The sequence below is a fragment of the Coffea eugenioides genome, chromosome 2, assembly GCF_003713205.1.
Source record: "Coffea eugenioides isolate CCC68of chromosome 2, Ceug_1.0, whole genome shotgun sequence".
Lineage (NCBI taxonomy): Eukaryota > Viridiplantae > Streptophyta > Magnoliopsida > Gentianales > Rubiaceae > Coffea > Coffea eugenioides.
In genome coordinates this window covers 9,908,112-9,928,803 of record NC_040036.1, presented here as the reverse complement: position 1 = coordinate 9,928,803, position 20,692 = coordinate 9,908,112, and the positions used below count along the sequence as shown (strand labels likewise).

Genomic DNA, 20,692 nt, shown 5'->3' with positions numbered 1-20,692 from the left:
TCTTTTTAAAATGATAAATAGTCTCCTTTGGGGGGGAAAAAAAGAAAAAGAAATCAACCGGTTTTTCCTTGCTGTAGTGGCCAAGTGAAACCGATCTAATGGATATTGATTAGTTTTTAAGAGAAGTTTCCGATCAAGCAGTCAGTGAAACCGGGCACTCTACTGACATTGCTCCAAAATTTCCCCAAATCAGGTATTGAAATTAGAAGTGCGCAATTGAAATTGCAAACGTCACACTTTCTGTGAGAAAAAAACGCTGAAAATTTCAAGCAAATTTCAAGAGCTATTTGTCCAAGTGCATGCAAATGAGTTACACGGATCAGCTTGACAATTTAGGTGGCCCAAACCCATTTGAAACAGGGGAAATTGGGCAAATAAATGTGACCAATATGTACAAATTTGACACCAGTAAGAAAACCAGACCTTGGTGTTCCAATCCTATTTGCATTTAAGGCTTTTAGAATGTGTTCGTTAAAATGTTATTGGGTTTGCCTTTTGGTTTCGCCTTGAAAATCATCAAAGTACTAGGAAATAGGAACACGAAACTAGGAACAGAGTATCCCTTGATATTGTCATAAGTTAACTGTGCACATAAGGTGCCAGTTACTATAATCCTGTCAAATTGTATGAAAGAACATCGCACCAATAGTGGGTTGCAAGCAGTTACAAATTTGGAAGAATAATGCGGTAAACCCATTTTCCTATAAATACGAGTACGAAATCTGCCCCTCAAGCAATAGCAGCCCATAAGTTAGTCAAAATTGTAAACCTCTACTCGAGGGTGTCATGGTTTTAGTAGTTACAAGTCAGAGAGCAAAAAAAGGGGCTTTTCAGAAGAATTGGATCGTTATTTCAAAGGATATGTACATGTGAAAAGAATACAATTGTATGTCTAAAGAATTCCAGTCAAAATCAGTTAGATCTGGAGTAGTGTTGAAGGCCGTGCAATTTATACCTGTATGCTATGTTGGCTACAAAATTGTTGGTATGTCATTCTAGCTTAGCTTGCTTTTTTTCAAGTGTATCTTGGCACCTGCGACCCCCGTTTAATGTATTCAGTAACGTCAGAAGAATAAGTCAGTTCCAACTACCTCTGATGCTGTTAAGGAACAATCACTTTACTCCATTATCAGCATGAGGCTCTTCGAATGCTCAAGCTTAGAAAAATTATCACCTCACCTCCTCGACGACAATAGGAATAGGAAATTCCAACAAAACTTTCAACTCTTCCTGCTGAGATCTACAGCTTCAATCTTCCAAGTGCCTTCTGCACATATCCATGTTTCATCCTGTCGAGTAGTTTCTCTCTTGTTTTTCTCTTCTTGTCCATCTTCAACCTATATCTTTCTTCCCTCTCACGCTCATATACACCTTGCCAGTAAACTTCCCCTGTTAATGGCCATAACCACATTTCATATGGATGGTCATTGTCATCTGCTGCTTCAGCAAGGTCTTCATCCATACTTTTCAATAATGAGGTGTTGAAGTACTTCGCCCACATAAATCCTTTCCGTTGTTCTATCGGATGTTGTTCCTCCAGCAAACCTGAGTGGGGATCAATGTAAACCATCCTACGTGCACTATGATATGCCCATACGTTGACCAGAAGTTCCATCACCCGACAGTAACAATGCTGCTTCTGGTAGAAGTGTCACAATTTCAACATCAGAATCTTTCATTTTGTCATTTTCTTGATTACAGATAACTTTTGGTCTATACTTACCTCCAACACTGAAGACCCCAACAAACAAGAAGTCATGTTGCTTGAATTTACACGCAAATAATCGAGAGAATCCACAAAAATCCTAATATGCAAAGGAATTTTCAGTCAGATGACAAAATGCAGGTAAAGCAAACAACGACCTCAGCCGTGGCATCTTAATCATGATATTAAATTGCCAAAAAGTTAAGCAATGTGTTACTCCAGGGAAATTACCTGGAAAACATAATGAACTCCAGAAAAGAAGAGGTTGGCATGACCCAGCTATGTAGGGCTGACCAGCGCCCTCCATCTTCAGGCATGGGTGGAAGGGCTTCTACATGTGACGGTAGGGCATACATTATACGGAATGCATCTTCAAAGGCACTTCTGCAAATTTGAATTATTTGAATGAAAAAAATTTAGCAACACAATCTTCAAACACTAGCTTAATAAGTCAAAAAAAAATGCTAAATGGTTATTACGACTTTAGAAGCAAATTTGAAGAGAGAAGATTCTCTCATATTCTATGTAATTTAGCATCTTTAAAAGGGGAGAAAAATTTAGATGCCTGTAGTCTTTAAATGATATGTAAAACTAAGAAAAGCTATAAAAACAGCGTAGGTCATGTGTCTCCCAAAACACTCTAACCTGCAGTTTCCTCCATTTAAGATGTCACACATGGACCAAAAAGTAAGCACGTCATTCCTCCCCATAAATCCACCATCCATGTCCAACATCGCCCAAAAGTATATCACATCTCCTTTAGTATTTTTTTGTACTACTTCTTCCAGAACCTGCTCAGCTTTTGTAGAGAGACTTGCCTGTCATATATTGTAGGCCAGAAGACATTCAGATGAAAAATATTCTTTTGCTTGATTACAAAAATAACAATTAATGGTAAAGGAAAACTATTTTGACAACACTATCTTGCAATCCCATTACAGGCATTAGAACCTCAATTTTAATATATGATATTTCATTATCTAGAATAAAAAAGAAGCAAGGTTAGCCAGAAAGACAATTCCTCTGAAATACATGAGAAAATTAGGGCACACCTTCCTCCCAGCAGCACGCCAAGACTGAAAACCGATCCAAGGTCGCTTATGGATATTATCAACACCATTCGCAACTGAAAACATGCCTCCAATCTCACAAAGTACGTCTCGGTAATATGTGTCATTCAGGACAGGAAGCCGAGCAACTGCATCAACATCATCTGACCTCAATCTTCTGGCCCGAGTAGACTGGGGAGATTTACCAGTATTAGCACTGACAAACTACAAAACTTACATGCAAAACACAGCCTAGAAAAAGAGGATAACAATTATTCAAAGTAAGAAAACCAGCAATTTCTACTAGAAGAAACACACAAGTGTCAGCAACACAGACGAGGTAATAGAATAGATTACTGAACTTGCTCTAGAAAGATAGTTTCTTCTTAGTTCATGTTGCAACAGATGACTTAATATAAGCCAGTGTTCCTGGATCAAAAAAACTTACAAGACTCAACCCACGGTACAAAGAACCATGATGTAGAAATTGCCAAGCTCCAGCTCCATGGTAAATCTCATAGATGCACAAAGGTTGCCCAGTCCTTTCCAGCTCTCCTTCATCTCTTTCATTCATTTCAAACTTAAGCTTTTCAGATTTTCGAGCATTACGATATAATTCATCCCAATCACCAATCGCTTTCTCCATTCTTTCTTCAATCTGCGAGTATTACAATAATGTTCTACCCAACAGTAATTCCAACAACCTGGGAAAAAACAGAACAGGGCAAAAAGAAATTTGCAATGCATAACAGAAGCACGGTCATACCTCCTCCATTTCCAAAGACTCCAGTTCCTCAGAACTTTCCATTTCCCTCAAAATATCCCAATCTAAATGTGTAGGAAAATCCCCGTCCAGAGCTTCTAAATCATTGCCAGAGACATTCTTTAAGGGCAATAGATTGGCCATGTCTTCTTCAATATTGTATACAACACCCAAACTTAATCCATAACCTCTGCTATGTGGATTTGCAAGGTCACCAGCTTTTTTATCAATTTCTTCCTGGAAGAAGTTCCACTCCCATGAAGTCTGCTTAAGCTGAGAAGTGTTACCAGGAAGCAAGACATCTGATGGAAAATTGAGGATATTCTCAAGCAACTTTGCATAACTCATTACACATTCTGATGCTAGCATATTCTTTGCTAGAAGCCTGCCAGAGGAAGCAATAGAATGGGCAAGCTTCAGTAATTTTGCTTCCGATATCAGAAGTGAGAAAGCTTTGATTAGCGCATCAGGGTTATGTTTGGCAACGATCATCCCTTGGACCTGATCAGCAACCTGGAGATTTAGAAGCTTAATAAGAGAAGTAAAGAGCAACAATCATAATATCCACAACGGAACTCAATTGTCTATACAAGATAAATGTGTAAAACCCACATGTCTCTTTATGACAGGATTTTCTAATGCAACAATAGGCATTCCAAAGGACATTGCTCGTGTCAGTAATGGTGGAAAACCCTGCTCATCTTGTGGAGAAGCATACAGTACAATGTCAGCCATCAATATCAACCCATTAGGATCACCATGAACGCCAAAATGTCTTAGAGATCCTTGATAAAGTCCCAAACGAGTGGCAATGTCCTAAAAAATACAAACAAATAGGTGTAACTCAGATCTCACAGCTCTTTAACTACCACTTCTTTTTTCCCTTGTTTTGACCCGGGGAGGGGGTAGTAATGCTAAATAAGAAGTCCTGATAAATCTTAGGATTGTCTGGCTAGGAAAGCAAGACAAACCTTGTAAGGACTTTTCACTTAAATAGAATCAAATCAATAAAACAAGGAAAAGGGATTTCCACACAAATAGGGAAAAATTAATCCTGTAGTGGAACACTTTTCAGATCAAGAAAAATTCATAAAGACGCTATTATCCATAGCCATGAATAATATATCAATAGAAGATATCAAGGATAATCCTTCAGCAAACAGAGTTTGCCATGTAACAACATGCATTACGTTTTCCCAAAGCCTGGATTTGCATGCAGACAGATATACCTAAAGAACTATATACCTTGGATAATTGATTATACCTGCAAAGCATCATCATACTGACTGCTGGAGTTTCCACATAAGAAGACAAACTTGAAGGTCTCCTTGCCTTCTTCTCTCCCAGCATAATTGAGTAAGAGTGGCTCCAAATCATGCATTGCCACAGCATAATCCCATGACAGCTCAGCAAAGAAAAATGAGCTTCCAATAACCAAAACCACCACATCATCTTCATCAAAACCATTTTCCTTCCGTAATACCAATTTGGAGTGTGTCTTAGTGTAGCTTTCTGCAGCCCAAACATCTACTGGTGATCCAGGAATCACAAAGAAGTTTCCAGTGTCAAGCACACTATATAACATCTGATACAGGAAGATAATCTTAATTGAGCAGGAGAAGCACATCATATAGAATTTGATAAGTAAGCATAAGAAAACCTAAAATAATTCCTATGGATTGACTTTGTAATGCATGTAATAACAACAGAAGGATGAAGTTACCGGCAAAGAATAATCAGGAAAGACAACAACATTAGCCCTGCAAAAAGCACTCTTCCAGTGAGATATGATATGGTTCCATTGATTCCTTTCATACATCTGAAGGCGATTTGCAAGGGTATCCTCTTGAATTATCCAAAAGAGTGGAATAGAGCAGAAAGGCTCCTGCATAAGGCTGCAAAAATATAAAACTCACAAACAGCATCTCAAACAAAAGGCATATTGTTGAATAAACCAGTAAACATCCCTCCCAAAGCCATGCTTGCATTTTTCATCTGAATGCACATTCAAGCACCACAGGAGCAAAGAATACTGATCTCACTAACATACCAGAATTTCCTACTTTCACTCAACAAACTGAAATTCGTCATTATCCTTTTTATAGCGCTTTCATTTTGATACCTAGTGGAATACCATTTTACGATCAGCTAGACAAAGTTAATGATGTTTTCTGAAAAACTTGTCGACTGTAGACAATGTCAAAAAAATCATTAAGACCTACGGGACTAAATCTGAGTTTTACTTCAGGACTAGTGGATTATACTCAGGGTTCGTAAACTTACAATTACAAAGTGAGACATTTTGCCCAACTACATCTCCACGAGGAATAGACAAATGCAGAAATGGTCAAAAAGCTTCACAATTTCAGTCCACTCCACAAATCACTTCTTTGGTTAGTATCCAAAGTGGAAAGATAAATGATAATGCAAAATAATAAAAATGGTTTACAAGTACCAAAGAGATCGACGGGACGTTAACACGAAGCAAAATATTACACAACTACGATTTTTCTCCAATCAACTGTGCAGTGAATAGAAGAAGGCTCCATTGCACAAAAGAATCCGGTGATTAAGAGAATACTAAAATTAGAAAAATGAATCAAACAGCAGTAGCCCTACCATCTTCTTAAGGCTATTTATGTATCTGAAAAATTAATTATGCAAACCTTTTCCTTATATTTGTATCATTTAGCACCTTGTTTGTTATAAAGCAAAGTTAGAACCTAGCTAAAATGTCTAGTCAGCAAGGTAGCACTTACTATAGTTAAGGTCTATCTCCCTTCCCCAATCGAGCAAACTAAATAAATAATTAGACAAATAACAGGAACTTGTTTCAAATTAGAGGGAAACCATCTCTTTATAATTAATTCAATTTTGGAAGCTAAAGTTTAGGGACAGATTCCTCTTTTCATTTGATAACTCGGGCACAAGGTTAGCACTAAGAACCAATTATGCATCAATTTTTCTAATGAGAACATATGGTAAATTTTGAGAAAGTGATGAGAAGTAAAATTAGTTCATTAATTTCATATGTCAAGAATGTCTATACCTTGAAATGGCATCCTTCACTTCAAGAGAATCTGCTATTATACCTTCAAAACTGCAGCAATGAGGAATTTTATTTATTAGTACCAATTTAAGGACTAATTGACTAACTATTTCATGGAGAAGTTCTTACTATCTTAAGAGAATTACTATTGGATTCATGAGTAAACTAGATGAAAGAATAAAACATACATTGACCAATCAATATGACCATGTCTTTCAGGACTTAAATTCAAGATTTCACCTCCTATTTCCTCCCAAACTTCTCGAGCATCACCATCTTGTAGTGCATATATCTGCAAAGAAGCATGCATTGGGCCCAAAAAGATTATATCACAATCACACGACAATTTGCACTAAAACATATTGATTAATCAGACAAAACTTCAAATTGACAAAGATCCTCCAGGATTGAGCAGATTATAGGTGGAGAAAAAGTCAGTCTGATCACTAACTGGATTGAGGGGATAACAGAAAACAGACGAAGGACAGGTCGTAAATACCAAAACCATATAAACCACACCTAAACCCTCAAACTGACCAGTTGAATAGTCTTTGACTAACTAATATCCCTCAAAGGACTTTTAACAAGTGTTCTATCAAAGGATGCAAATAGTAAAATTCATTGCTTTGATCACATAATTCTCTTGAGATTTGCGCCAGAGACACCGAAGCCCTCTGAAATTTCCTTTAGTTGATTGCATTCATTTGTTAGTAAGGCAAAGAAAATTTGATTCTTATTTTCAGGAACTTGATAAGGGAGAGAAATTATAAAGCAATTATTTTAAAAAAAACTAAGACAATACATATTTCAGGAAACCTAAACAATAAACAAACTGGTTAAGAAGCTAGTTTTACACAATTTCTAAGATGGAACTCACTTGGAAAATTAAACTGTTGCTATGACCCACAAGTGATTATATGTGAATGCAGGGAGAACTTGGCCAGTAGAACCCATGTAAAAGCTTTTAAAAGCTTTGTAAAAACTCTTAATTTTCTACTTAATGAGGAAACAACAGGGCTCTTGCTCTATTTCCTTGATGGCATCTAAAAGTCAAAGGTGATAAACTTAAAACTACTCAGGAAGGAAAAAGCCAAAATTCATAATGCATTTACATGTCCACCCGAACCTAACCAACTTTCATCCATCTTCTAACCAAGGATATAAGATATAATTCCTATAAAATTACCTTGAACAAATAGCCAAGTCCCTTCAAATTCTTCATCACCGTAGATAGCATCAATGATGAAGGATCCTTGTTCATGTTTCCTAAGATCTGAAAAATATAAAATGCAAAGCTCAAGTCTGTGAAATTCAAGAAATCATGATAAATGAAAAGCATGCATACATGGACCTTAATACTTAACAAATAGTATAAACAGATGAATTAGATGATGCCCAAATTCATCCTATGTTCCACCTCAAGTCTGTCATGAACTTACAAGATCAACAGTTTTAGTCATGTTTGCATCCTTACCATCTACTCTCAGTGATGTGTTATAAGTCATAACAAAATATTTTTCAGTTTTCCTGTTTCTTTTGGCACAAGACTTCTTTCTGAAATATGTGAACACAGTTCAGCCAGGTGGCCAAAAGTTTCTTGAATTTCCAGTCAGCATTCCTATAAAAGAAACACACATATACTCAAGCTGCAATCATATCCACCAAAAGTATCAGTACTTGAAGTTGTACGACTCAACTACTTGTTAAGACAAATTTTTATCAAAGGCTTGGCTAATAAAATGACTTTCAACTGAAGCTTTGGTTTGCAATTCAAAGATGTACCGTGGGACATGCACAATTCCCATTTCACGGTGCCCGTTCAGTGACGTCCATCTCAAGCAACAGACATTGATATCACCAAGAAAACTAGAACTCTGCAGAAAATGGTTTTTTGAAAGTTTCTGATATTAATGGCAATAAGCATATCAAAGCCAGCTTAAAGTTCATAGCTTCACTTAAAAAGAGTTTCGAACCAACGCAAAAAGTAAAACAGTTCGGAATCAATCTTAAGAAAGCTAGTCATTCCCAGAATGAGCATCTATTAATATACAATAGCTCCAGAAGAATTATCCAAAATATAACTACAACTAAAAACATGTATACAAAAAAACTCACTCACAAGACCAATTCGTGGAGGTCGAACCCCAATTCTCGGCTGACTCCGCAGCCGATCAAGCCCGTCGTGAAGCTGAAATCTCCTTTGCGGCTCAAAATGCAAAGAGCTGCCCAACTTCAAGTCATCTCTAACAGGCCACAGCCGTTTGCCTCTCTCACTCCCTCCTCCACCTTGCCTAAACACGGGCATGATTGAGCTCTGAAGCACCATCGACGCCAAAGCAAACACAAATATCACTAAAAAAATGCACAAATAAAACCACGATCTCTCCCTAAACGGAAACAATAACATCTTTTTAGCCGCTGATCTATTGTAATGGTGGTGGTGGTGGTGGTGATGGTGAGAATGAGATCGGCCTTGCTTGTATTGCCGATCCAGAGGCGAAGTCGTCGCGGTTGACGTGGACGGAAGGTAAGAGGCAGCAGAGTTAGGGTTTCGTTTGAAGCGGAAACGGTCTCGGATCGAACGGAAGCCGCCGCTTCCATTTCCCACGCCGGTGACGGCATTGTCGTCTTCGGAGAGGTGTTCCATATGTTGCGTGGTGAGTCGAGTGAAGCTATTCGAGTTGACTCAGTGCGATTAAGGAAGGAGAAATTCGGAGCTTCCTTTATGTTTGTCTGGTTACTCACACTGCATTTGTCAGTCGAATTCAATTTGTATTGCGTGTTGCTGCGGGGTGGTGTGTGACTGCGCGTTCTTTCTTCTGTTGCGATTTAGAGTAGACCCAGTTTGGAAGTCTGTTTCTGATTTTTTTTTTTTTTTTTTTTTTGGCATTTAGATTCTGGTTTTTGTTTATTTAATTTGGTGAGAAAAATCAATGAAGTCGACGGAATGGAAAGGGAAGCGGATAAAATACATTTTTTGGGCCCAAATTAATTCCAGTTGTAAACGCAATATACGTCAACGTCGAGAAGAAATGACTATTTAAAGCTATGCAGCAACTAGCAAGAAAGAAAAAAAATAAGAAAAATGACTTGTAGGATATAGATAATTTCAGAAACTTCCCCTGAGGTTTTTTTACAATTTCATTGTCCTCTCTCAAGATTTTAGAAATATCACTTGCCTTCCCTATCAATTATTTGAGACTCAACACTTACCTCATTGATAGTTAGACATTATTACCCATGAGACATAGGAATTTTATATAGTTATATGAAGAGAAATAATTTGGAAATTTTATAAGTCTCTTGTACTAAATTAACCATTATTTGGAATGTAAAAAATTTGAAAATCTTGAATACTAAAATTTATAATGATAATTGTTAACATTTTAAAATTTGTTTCTATATTTTAGTAGTTTTTGTAATTTCTTCCTCCCAAAAATATTAAAATTCATATTGAGATATTATTATTTCATAAAATTTTCATAAAATAACAAGATGAATAGAAAAACACACAAAAAGTGAGTAAAATGTTAAATTATGTTTACAATTAAATTTTATTAAGTTATGGATAAAATATAACTACACATAATCTATTCTTTCCTTTCTTTTCCAAACCATTTGATAATTTTTTATTCTCTTTGTATATGTAATCCAAACAAGATAATTAGAAATGATTTTCTCTACTTTAATTTACTTATTTTTCTATTAAAATCATTTCCTCTCTATTAATCCTAACATTGCCTGAGATTTTTTTTTATTACAAATGATAGAAAATTTTTAATAATCATTTGCAATAATGGACCTCACAGGTGAAAGAATTTATTCATAAAAACATGACATTTTAGCATAGTTTTATATTTTTTTTTATTGAAGGGGCCATATTTTTCTTGTCCAAATCTTGTTCTAAATCTTCTAAATTCTAATACTAAGAGTTCCAAATTCCAATTCTAAGAATATAGAATTCTACGTGTAAATATGGATTCCAAATTAACAAAATTTCCACTCTAAATCTTTAATTTTGCTATTTTATGCAATTCTATGGAAAAGCAGCCATACTGAATTTTACTATGCTCATGCTAGTGCTGTAATTTACTTCACTTATTTTGAAACTCTCTAACTTTAGGTCTCATTTGGATTGTAAATTTTTGGAGTTTTGGTAGAAAATATGCTATATTGATGTAATATATATGAAGTAAAAAGGTAATTAAAATATGTGTAAGAAAATTTTCTAAAAAAAAAAAGTAAGCCTAGTGTACTTTTAGTCTTTATTTTCTATTTTAACTAATATTCGCTTTTGATTATAAGTCAACCAACTAGTTATATGTTGAGGGGTACATTTGATATGCAATCTTACTCTTGAAAACTTTTTTTTGTTGTTGTTTTTTTTTTTTGAATTGGGCTAATTTGATATAAGATAATTAGTTTAAAAGAGGTTAATGGTATTTTTAAAACCTTAGAGGATAGTAGTGAAAATGTCAAAAATCTTAGCGAACGTTTCTAAAATTATCCCTACAATATAACTAGTAGTTTTCCTTCTTTTTTTTTCTTTTGGTTCGGGGTTTTTTTCATGTTTAGCTATGTCCACCAATGATCAATTTTTCAGATTAACTTAGCTTAATGCTTTGTTTCCAATGATAAATTCCATGATATTTTCAAAGTCTAAATCGTATAATTCTCGTAAACAATATAACACAATGATATTTTCTTTTCTTGGATTCACGTAATTTTAGTTTTTTAAGGGCAAAATCGCCTTAATTGTGATTGAATGAGTGCGCTTAATCAGTTGATTTGATTAGCATAAAAGAATAGGAGTGCTCGTTGGCCTTGTTTCTTTCAGCGTAGGGGGCCATTTGAGTCATTGAAATTATTCAAGCTACAAATTGCGTTTTGGTACTATTTCTTTTGTCAAATTGATAAAAATAGGAAAGGGATGTCTGTCCCATCGAAGGAACACGAGGGCCGGTCAGGCTATATTTGGTCAAAAAAATGAAAAATCAATTACATTTCTTAAGGTATGGAGAGTGACCGGCAACAACCTGGTAGCAAAATAGCTTAAAACTATGATCATTACTCCTTTTGTTTGCAAAATTATGAAGACAGTACAGTGGATAACAATCCCTCAACATCAAATTAAATGCAAACGATCCTTTTATTCCCCTCAGCAAAATAATTGTGCCATAAATGCATATGAAATTATTGACACACCAAAAAAAACAAAAAAAAGACATGACAATTTATGCTGCAAGGAAAAGAAACCAAGACGCATGGGGCTCACATACTGTGGATATTAATGGTGATGAAGAATTAAAACGCTATTGATTCTACATGTGCACGTATGATATCCAAAACTCCATCCTCTTAATACAATGCTTCAACCTGCAATTACTAGGAAGTAATTGTCGATTTCCTTCCCTTAATCTACCTGTATAGGTACAGCCAAGTGTTTTACATGTTATCGACCATGCAAAATCATTAAGTTATCTTCTTCAATATTCAGTACTTCATACAAAAGAACAAGAAATTATTATAGATTTTAAAGAAGCACTAATAATAATGTTCTATTAATGGAATCGCCATTATAATAATGATCACCATGTAGGTTGCGATGAAACAAAAACTTCATTTCTTGTCAATAATTCATATTGATTTGGTTTCTTAAAAAATTGAACAATACTTCTCACAAAGTCCCATATAGAAATCCAACAGCTAATTTGGTCATAATATGAATGATAAAACTCCAAAAATTGCCTAGCCTGTCCAGAACTGGTGACAGCAGACAGCAGTATACATGGATTCCCTTTTGGTGAATAAGCTGATGACAACAACATTATTGAGATGAGCAAAAGCAAATTATTCTTTCATCATTCTATAGAACTTTGCATATTTCAACAGCAATTATTTCAAGAAACACGTATTTACATTGCGTTTGAAAATCTTAAAAATCACCATTCTATTATTCCGAAGAGCATTTCATGAATCACCCTTTTGCTATTGTGGACAAACTATAAAACAGCTAAAGCAACAAATACAAGACTCGAGAACAGTTCCATAACCAGGACCTTTAGCCAAGATATGTACTAGGAAGATATCTGACCGTTACGATTACGATACAATTCATTGTGAAAATACAGAGTAGTCAATCCTCTAATCCGTTTGACTTTAGGAGCAAAATGGGAAGCTGAGTGGAAGTTGGAACTTGAAACTACGCGGAGACGGTGGAGCTTTAGGACATAGATTACATTCGATTGGCACAAAGACCAAGGAACTTTAAGAAATGGATTACATTCGATTGGCCCAGTCTTGTCGGTGAGTGGATATTTCCACTTTCAGCTCCATCAACGTCACTGACAACAAAGCAAAGTGCCTGTTTAAGTAAATTCCCCTACCCTTCTTCACCGACATCCTATCCCCCACTCGACCCCCTATTTGTCCCTAAAGAAGACTGAGGCTCGTTACATAATTGCCATGTTTTATGCAATAATGAATATGGTACACTTACATAAGTAGGAACTGTGTTGGCAGGTACAAGTCACTCCTCATCAGGGCAGGCCTCAAGAAATTGTCTAATTATGGTTCTTTCGTTCTTCGTGAGGTTGGGGTCTTCACCGCTTAGCCTTTTTCTTATCCTCGAACTAATGCCATTGGGGTTACTGTCTGCAACCTGCACAAATGAAGAGCAGAAGAAGAGTCGTAAATGAGAGGCTACAGAAGATTAACTAGACCATGAAAGAATTCCAGGATCGAAGAATTTTCAGTCCCTTCAAAAATTGAAACACTCATTCTGCTGGAGTCTTCATCATAAGCATATCATCATCCACTAAGCACTAAAAAAGTTACAAAAATAATCATTGCACAAAAGCTGGGCAGTCAAAATGCGGTCAGTACCCCTAATATTCACGTTGAAACGAGCCTGTTGGATAAAAAGGGAGAGAGCACCTTCAGTGAATCTCCGCCGAGGCTCAGAGTGAGTCGGTAAATTATGAGTTTGATCTGATTCTTAATGCTTATATCAAACTCTATTCAATTCTTAAGGTTCTCAATTACTTTCCTATCTACCTTTATGAGGTCACAAACTCCATTTCTTCCAATGGCATAGGGAGCGCAGGAAGCCCCAACTAAGTTCTCATAACATTTATACTACGATTACTCAAAGAATCTGGACTCCCCACACAAGTCAAATCGTTACAAAATCTTTATTGTCTATGCCGATTGCTGACTGTTGAGTGCATAAAATCACAAATACTCAATGCGTGCCTATTTATGAACAAATTGTTCAGAAATAGTTGTAGGCCATACTCTGATATAATTGTTCACGTGGCCATCTTTGTTGGGAGAAGTAACAAGTTCGTACTTATTGCACATCCATTCACCATCAACAATGTATTTGTACTCATAATGTCCTTCCTGCAAGAGGACAGAATCAGAGACTTGATCCCTTTACAGTTTAGATGTGCTTTTACATTCCTTTCACAGCTAAAAATCACATTCCCAAGTATGGCAAATCAATATAGAACTCGAGATAGATAAATACTATCCACTTACTGGTAATTCCCTCTGCAGTATCCATGAACCTTGTTCCTCGTCAAAATTCAATGGCATTCTCTGCAGTGAATTGAAGCTTCATACATTAAGTTGTGTATGTGAACTAGGATTCCCGAATGCCAAGAAGCACATGATAAAAGTTCTAAGTACTCAGGATTTTAGCACTCTGAGTCTCTGGTTCAGGTCAAGGGACAAGATCATCCAAGCTCAAAGTTGCATTTCCGGTTAAAAGATCAATACAAAGAAATGGAACAGCTTGCAACATGATATAACTAGCTAAAAAGTTTTTTTTTTTCTTTTTTTGCCTTTTTTGAGAGAGAGAGATATTCACAAAATATTAATACTGAAACAGCACAGTTACCACAAGTTTCAGGCAAAACAAAAATTCAATATCTTGTATTTCAGAAGTCTGACAATGCTCAGAATCCAAGTCTAGACGTATATTCATCTTAAACATCCTTCACTTAAGTCCATGTAAAAGGAGAGACTTCTGGTGCAACAACATTTCCAGGAGACAATGATAACAATATGAAGATTTAATCATTACCTGACCCCATCCAATATCAAGTCCAGAGATTTCCACTGTGGAACAATTGCTACTATACCACCTCAGCGTGACAAGCTTCTTTTTGAAGCCTGTAAGCTTTAAACAGGAATATAATGCGTCAAGAAAATAAGAAGTGACTAGAAATTTTGCGATCTATCTACTAGGATAGATGTAAGATTCAATAAGCAACTCTTAAAAGTATATTCATCCCATGTTTCAGATATTGTTCTGGCAAAGTGATAAAATTTCTCTGTTTTGACTTCAACAGTCTTCTGTCACAACTCCTGACTTGCCCCGATTTCTCCCAATAAGCAGCAGTATATCACGAAGTTAGAACACCAACATGTTACAGCAACTTGCCTAATGCTTTTCTTGTTGTGAAAAGACATGATATTCAATGAACTCCAATAATATATGGCATACTGAAGTGACTAATTAAAGTAGTAAACCTCCTCAATGGACATTGGTTAGCTGCTAGACTTATTCTTTCTTCCAGGATGTTTTAACTAGACACTCAGTCCTTTCTAAAGATGGAAGAACACTAGCATTGCTATTACTCTGGCAAATTGAAGTTTTCAAAAAATGGACAAATGTGATAACCATTTTGTGACAAATTATAGAACTGTAGAAATGATCATTCCACATTGCACCCATACATGGGAATGACAAGTGTAGAAGGAAAAATCCAACTCACGAGGTCAGCAGTTGCACTTTTGATAGCATCCAACTTTGGGAAGCAAGAGCGTTTATTCTGCCAATACAGAGAAACAGGGCTATTTCAGCACTAAGATGAGCCCAAACTATAGTCCATTTTACATCCCAATTACCCTATTTCATAATCACAAATACAAGTCAAATTATTCAACATTATACATGAGAAATGATTCTTAATTAGCACAATTATCCTATCCATTAGGAAGTTCAAATACCATCATGGCATGAACATTTGGACAAATCTGTTGCAAGATATCACCATATTTTGAAGTCATCATGATATCATACAAGAATTGGTCCATTATTCATTAGAATTTCCTTAATCATAGAACAATAAGATATACCATGAGCAATTGATAGGCTTCGCCAAGTTTATAGCCTTGAACCCAGAACATGTAAGCTAGCTGCCATCCAAAGGAAAAACAGTGGTCATGTCATCAGAAAACGCAACACTTACAATGGAAGTTCAGCCGGATCCACAGAATTAAGGTGGAAACAAAAGAATAGTGTGAGATAGCAACCTAGTATTGCATCCCCAGAAAAATGAACTCAATATAATGCAAGTGAAGGCACAGCCTAGACTCTGGAAATCAACACATAGAAAAGAAGATTACAAAACCATCTAAAAGTTGCTTCCAAACCAAGGAAATTGCAGCCATGCTTCATTCTCAGAATTTGGAAGACCTAAAGTTTGTTACCAGATATGTGGGTAAAGTTTAGAGGACTAATAAGATTTGTTGTTTTGTGTCACCAATAACAAGGGCTTAAACATTTTAATTTTCTGTATGGGGTTTTGATTCAAGTGCTTGTTTTGGATTTGTCTTTCCTTCTTCTTTTCACTCCACATCAACAAAGTGGGGCAATTTATATGGGTGATTTTGTGAGTATAAAACAAAACATCCAAATCATTCACTTTGTATAGAAACACTGGGTAACAGGAAAACAAGGCCACAAATAGTTAATGTATATTGTCAAGAGAAACGCATATGGAATTGGGTAGTTAATTCCAGATCACATCACATACATACATACATACATATTTACAAGCATGTATATAGAGTTAGGGAAGAGAAACAATAAACATTACAGGCTATCTAACTAGTTTGATATTGATAATAACACCAAAAAGTTCAAAATATGAGCAAAAATATTTGTTAGAACAATGCCAGCAGCCACCCAGCCTGTGACAAATAACTTCTTACCTGAAGCTAGAACTATATGCAATATTTTCTATAGCTGTAGTCTTCGACGCTATCATCTAGCATATGGTAGAAATGACAGGCTGAAAAAGTCACTATGAAATTTAGACACAAAAACATGGATTTTAGCACCCAAAATTTTACACCATTTTGACACAACAAACTAGCGTAATTTTCTAAATAAGCAGACTTACAGCGACTGCAGGAGCTCTTCCCATCCCAGCTGTGCAATGTATATAAGTTACACCGCCATTAGAATTAATGGCCTTGTGTAATTTGCTCACCACTGCTGGAAGCCGCATCCGTAAATCAAACCCATCAAAATCCCTGCTATTCATTATATCATGATATCTAGTGTAGGAATGTTCTATTTGCAGTAACAAACCATGAAAGTGGCATATTATACACTATATATTCTCTTAAGATGTATGAACACCTAGATACCTAGAATACACTTCTAACACTACTCCTCACTTTGAGACATCTTGGATGAGATAGTGCTTTCTATATACTTCACACCCTTTATCTAGTTTTGTTCAAATTCTTAAAGGAACTTGACAAATTTCCCAGCCCAGCCTTGCAAAACCTCCCATGAACCTAGACCACACATAGTGAAAACTCCTGAACATATTTACAGGATGGAAATGGTTTTTCTTTTGTTGCTTCTACTTGACAGAGTAAAAGAGTGTATCAGAAGACCACACTCCAGAGAAACTTTTATGTGTGGCCAGACTCTCTCTGCTCTACACATATATACTCTCCATACTGGCCAATAAGTTGCTATTTGATATGACAGAAAATGGAACATGATAGATAGATATAATTGATAGAAGTAAGCCAGTTCACCAAAATGCAAAAAAGCAAGTTTTTCCTTATGAAAGATTTCTTATAACCAGCCAGAGAAGGGCGAAATAATACCGTGAGCTTCCTAAGCTTTAGTAAGCTACTTTGCTTGCATATTAAACAATATCTTTCTTTTACTTGCTAAGAAAATAATGCAACAAATATCTGAAAGTTCCTTATCATGGAGCAAAAAAAATTCTAGAACAAGTATTTAGAAAGTCCTAGAGAAAAGTGAATAACCTCCAAGCAAGAAAGTACCATTTTCAGAACAATCTGTAACCTTTTTTCTTTACCTACCTTATTTGAGCTCGCAAGTGTTCAATGTCAACACATGAGCTAGCATACTCGCGAATGGCTTTAATATCGACCCCAAAATATCTTAAGTGTACTGATTAAGGCGTCAAACAGAACATCTCACTGAGAAGATGTTTGGAATTTGATTTAACATTTTATGTAGCATATAAACCCATGTGTTATGAAAATAACTAAGCTCTTCATTGATACAGGACAAATTAGATATATGAACCACTTTTGAGGATACTCAAGATCAGGGTCTTGTTGCAAACAAAAAATCGTTTTGACCCCTATGCTGCGAAGCTTGTCAACATCTTCAGGAGACTGAATTTTATTGAGCAGAAACAAGAGTTAAACAATAATACAGGAGATAACTAAAAGCTGCAAAGAAGTCCTTATCACCTGCAGGCATGACCCCACAATCAAATCTGGACGAATGAAATTGTAGTTCATTCCTAGTTCATGTCTGTAAGTCAAGACTGTATTGACATAAACATTTTAACAAAGTAAGACAAAACTGTTGATCCCAGAGAAAACAATAATATGGAAGAAAGGCAAAATAAGCCTGACAAAGTGAATCGGAAAGATCAAAATCTGTGGCCACTCACATTGCTTAAGTTTACAACAGATAGACTGGGAAAGAAAGTATAGTTGTCTTTTCATTGTTAAAGAATGCAACTGCTAACAGAACAACAATGAAGTGCCAGTTTGTGTAGTTTCAGTAAACCTTAGACAATTCTCACAGTAAGAAGGAAATTGCAAATAAATCTTTTCTATTATCATCTTTAAACACAGATCACCTCCAAAGCACCCTCCCATATAATGTTTTCCATTCAGTTTACTAAAGTCAGATCACATAAATCACATGAAAACTGAGATTACCGGCGCCCATGGCCTTGGTCATGTTGTGGGTATATACATCAGATTTTTCCTCGTCCACTTTAGCACCATCCATCTCAGCACTAGATGTAGAACCAGATATAGCCTTAAAATAAGTAACAGACTATTGTCATTAAAGTACCCATCATAATGCCAAGAAATAGTGAAAAGAAGAAAAGTAGTTTATTAAAGTATCCAGGAAGCTGTAATTTCACACATGCACAGCTAATAAATTGCTCATTAAGGTATTCTTCATTATTGACCACCTAGTAGGACTTAACATGGAAGGTGGTATTTTGCTCAATTAGTACATATCCTTTAAATGAAATCTCATTGAGAGGGGACAATCTTCTGGTAGTTTAACTTGGTACATAATGAAACTTAAAGCACATTATCCCCAATTTCAGTACAATAAGGGCAGGGTATAGAGCTTATCAAGCACAGTATTTGATGAGGCCACAAAACCGTGTCAAAGTTACTCCAAGTAATGAGTATATGACACAAAAAATTTCTTTTTTTTTTTTTTACCTGAAAGATTAAGAAAAATAAAAATTCAAGGTAGGTCACATAATAGAATGGAGAGGCACCAAAGAAAACTTAAAACTGAAACCACAACTAAGAATTATAAGTAGCAGATGAACATGTCAAATTTCGCGAACCTAAAAAAGGTGCAAAAGTACGCTGAACACAACTTAGATGTAATAGCTGAAACAACAAATACCCAGTGCCACTTCCGTTCATCCACACAAGTTGCAGAAAAAAGAAGTGAAAAACCAGATGTTAACTATAAAGGCAAGATTCATAGGAACATTTTCAGCTCAAGAAAAGTTTCTTTTACGTTTGCAAAGAAGAATCTACAATTTAACATACAGTCCTTCCTATGACTGAAGAGGATACAATAATACACGTCGAAATCCATACTCTAATTTATACACCAATGAATCTAAATTACATGATCTACATTTAAAAGTTTACAATTACTTGAGCTTAATCACCAACAAACAAACCGCACAATTCTTTAATCTGCTCATTCAAAAATTACCTTTCCCACAATATTATGCCGAAACTGCGGAGCTGTCGGCACCATCTGCACACAAGAAAGCAATAAATTCAAACTGAGAATGTAACTGTACATATATCAATCTAAATTTCTATATATTCCTACTTGCTTCGTTAGTGGCAGACTAATCTTACAGTGATGCTAACTGAGCACGAAGATTTTCCGGTATGACCTCTATTAAAGCTTTGCAAAGGCAAAGCAGAAAATCTGCCCAAAAATTAACGAAATATAAAAAAAATCTCAAACGAGTGAGAATTGACCAGACCGGAATTACGAAATAATTATGAACTGAAAGAAAGCGTGGAAATGAAGTGGAACCTTAGAATATTCTGGAGACAATTCATCTCTAGTAGAGTTCACTTTCCAGTACAGTGAAGTGAGATGGAGATTCTAGTTTCTGATGAAGGAGCTAGTTTTGATGAGCAATCAGCAATGGATTTTTTTATTTTTTATTTTTTGACAAAGTAAGTGATATTTTGGGGTATTTATACCGTATACGTGGCGTAGAAAAGGCCAAAAAGGGGTCACCCCTTTTCTGGAGATTCTCGAAAATGCCAATCGCACATGCTGATCAGGAGACACGATCGTCAACGTCGCATAAATTCGTTTACGGCCCCACTTTTTTCATCTTATTGCTTTGGGATCCAACAAAGTTTCAGAACTGTATAACTCTCTAGTAGTAATTAATTGAATTTTGGTTTGGTCGGTCTTGGGTGTCTCAAGTCTTAGGCCCTGTTGTTTGAGTTTGCGGTGCATTTACAAAAAAAAAAAAAAAAAAAAAAAAAAAAGCACTTTTAAGTATTAAGAGTATTTTTAAAGTGTTTCATAACTAATTTTTTGTAACTTCAGTAGTTCAGTGTTTAATACTTTTAAAAATACTTTTGTTAAAAATACTTATGTCAGAAGTATTTCTTTATAAACCATCGCAATTTCAAATGAGGTCTTAACCAGTTAACAAGCGAAATGTTACAAGGATCAGTCCAAAATCCAAAATCCAAAATCCAAAATGTCAATTTTATTTTTGGATTTACAAATGTTTAATTGAATT

At 35.7% G+C, this 20,692-nt stretch overlaps 2 protein-coding genes across 4 annotated transcripts; both read right to left on the bottom strand.

Annotated features, from left to right (window-relative positions):
- Positions 1-702: 702 nt before the first annotated feature.
- On the bottom strand, positions 703-9,394 carry LOC113760563. 2 transcript variants are annotated; one of them, XM_027303191.1, is made up of 14 exons: positions 8,686-9,394; positions 7,753-7,839; positions 6,755-6,858; positions 6,567-6,617; positions 5,241-5,412; positions 4,782-5,102; positions 4,130-4,333; positions 3,521-4,030; positions 3,203-3,412; positions 2,758-2,946; positions 2,351-2,523; positions 1,937-2,089; positions 1,724-1,805; positions 703-1,639 (listed from the first exon to the last, which is right to left on the bottom strand). In XM_027303191.1, exons 1-14 carry the CDS (start codon positions 9,211-9,213, stop codon positions 1,241-1,243), a joined length of 3,183 nt encoding a protein of 1,060 aa, XP_027158992.1. In that variant the 5' UTR covers positions 9,214-9,394; the 3' UTR covers positions 703-1,240. The 2 variants fall into 2 exon arrangements, with proteins under 2 accessions (XP_027158992.1, XP_027158993.1); XM_027303192.1 differs by lacking the exon at positions 4,130-4,333.
- Positions 9,395-12,534: 3,140 nt separating this feature from the next.
- Positions 12,535-20,075, bottom strand: LOC113763000 (phosphoglucan phosphatase DSP4, amyloplastic). Of its 2 annotated transcripts, XM_027306675.1 has the most exons (15): positions 19,963-20,075; positions 19,779-19,851; positions 19,627-19,671; positions 18,588-18,690; positions 18,108-18,184; positions 17,953-18,029; positions 17,709-17,789; positions 16,763-16,895; positions 15,714-15,773; positions 15,350-15,406; positions 14,656-14,751; positions 14,109-14,168; positions 13,863-13,970; positions 13,066-13,227; positions 12,535-12,910 (listed from the first exon to the last, which is right to left on the bottom strand). In XM_027306675.1, exons 1-14 carry the CDS (start codon positions 19,986-19,988, stop codon positions 13,096-13,098), a joined length of 1,128 nt encoding a protein of 375 aa, XP_027162476.1. In that variant the 5' UTR covers positions 19,989-20,075; the 3' UTR covers positions 12,535-12,910; positions 13,066-13,095. The 2 variants fall into 2 exon arrangements, with proteins under 2 accessions (XP_027162476.1, XP_027162475.1); XM_027306674.1 differs by having other exon boundaries at positions 12,535-13,227.
- Between the last annotated feature and the right edge of the window lie 617 nt (positions 20,076-20,692).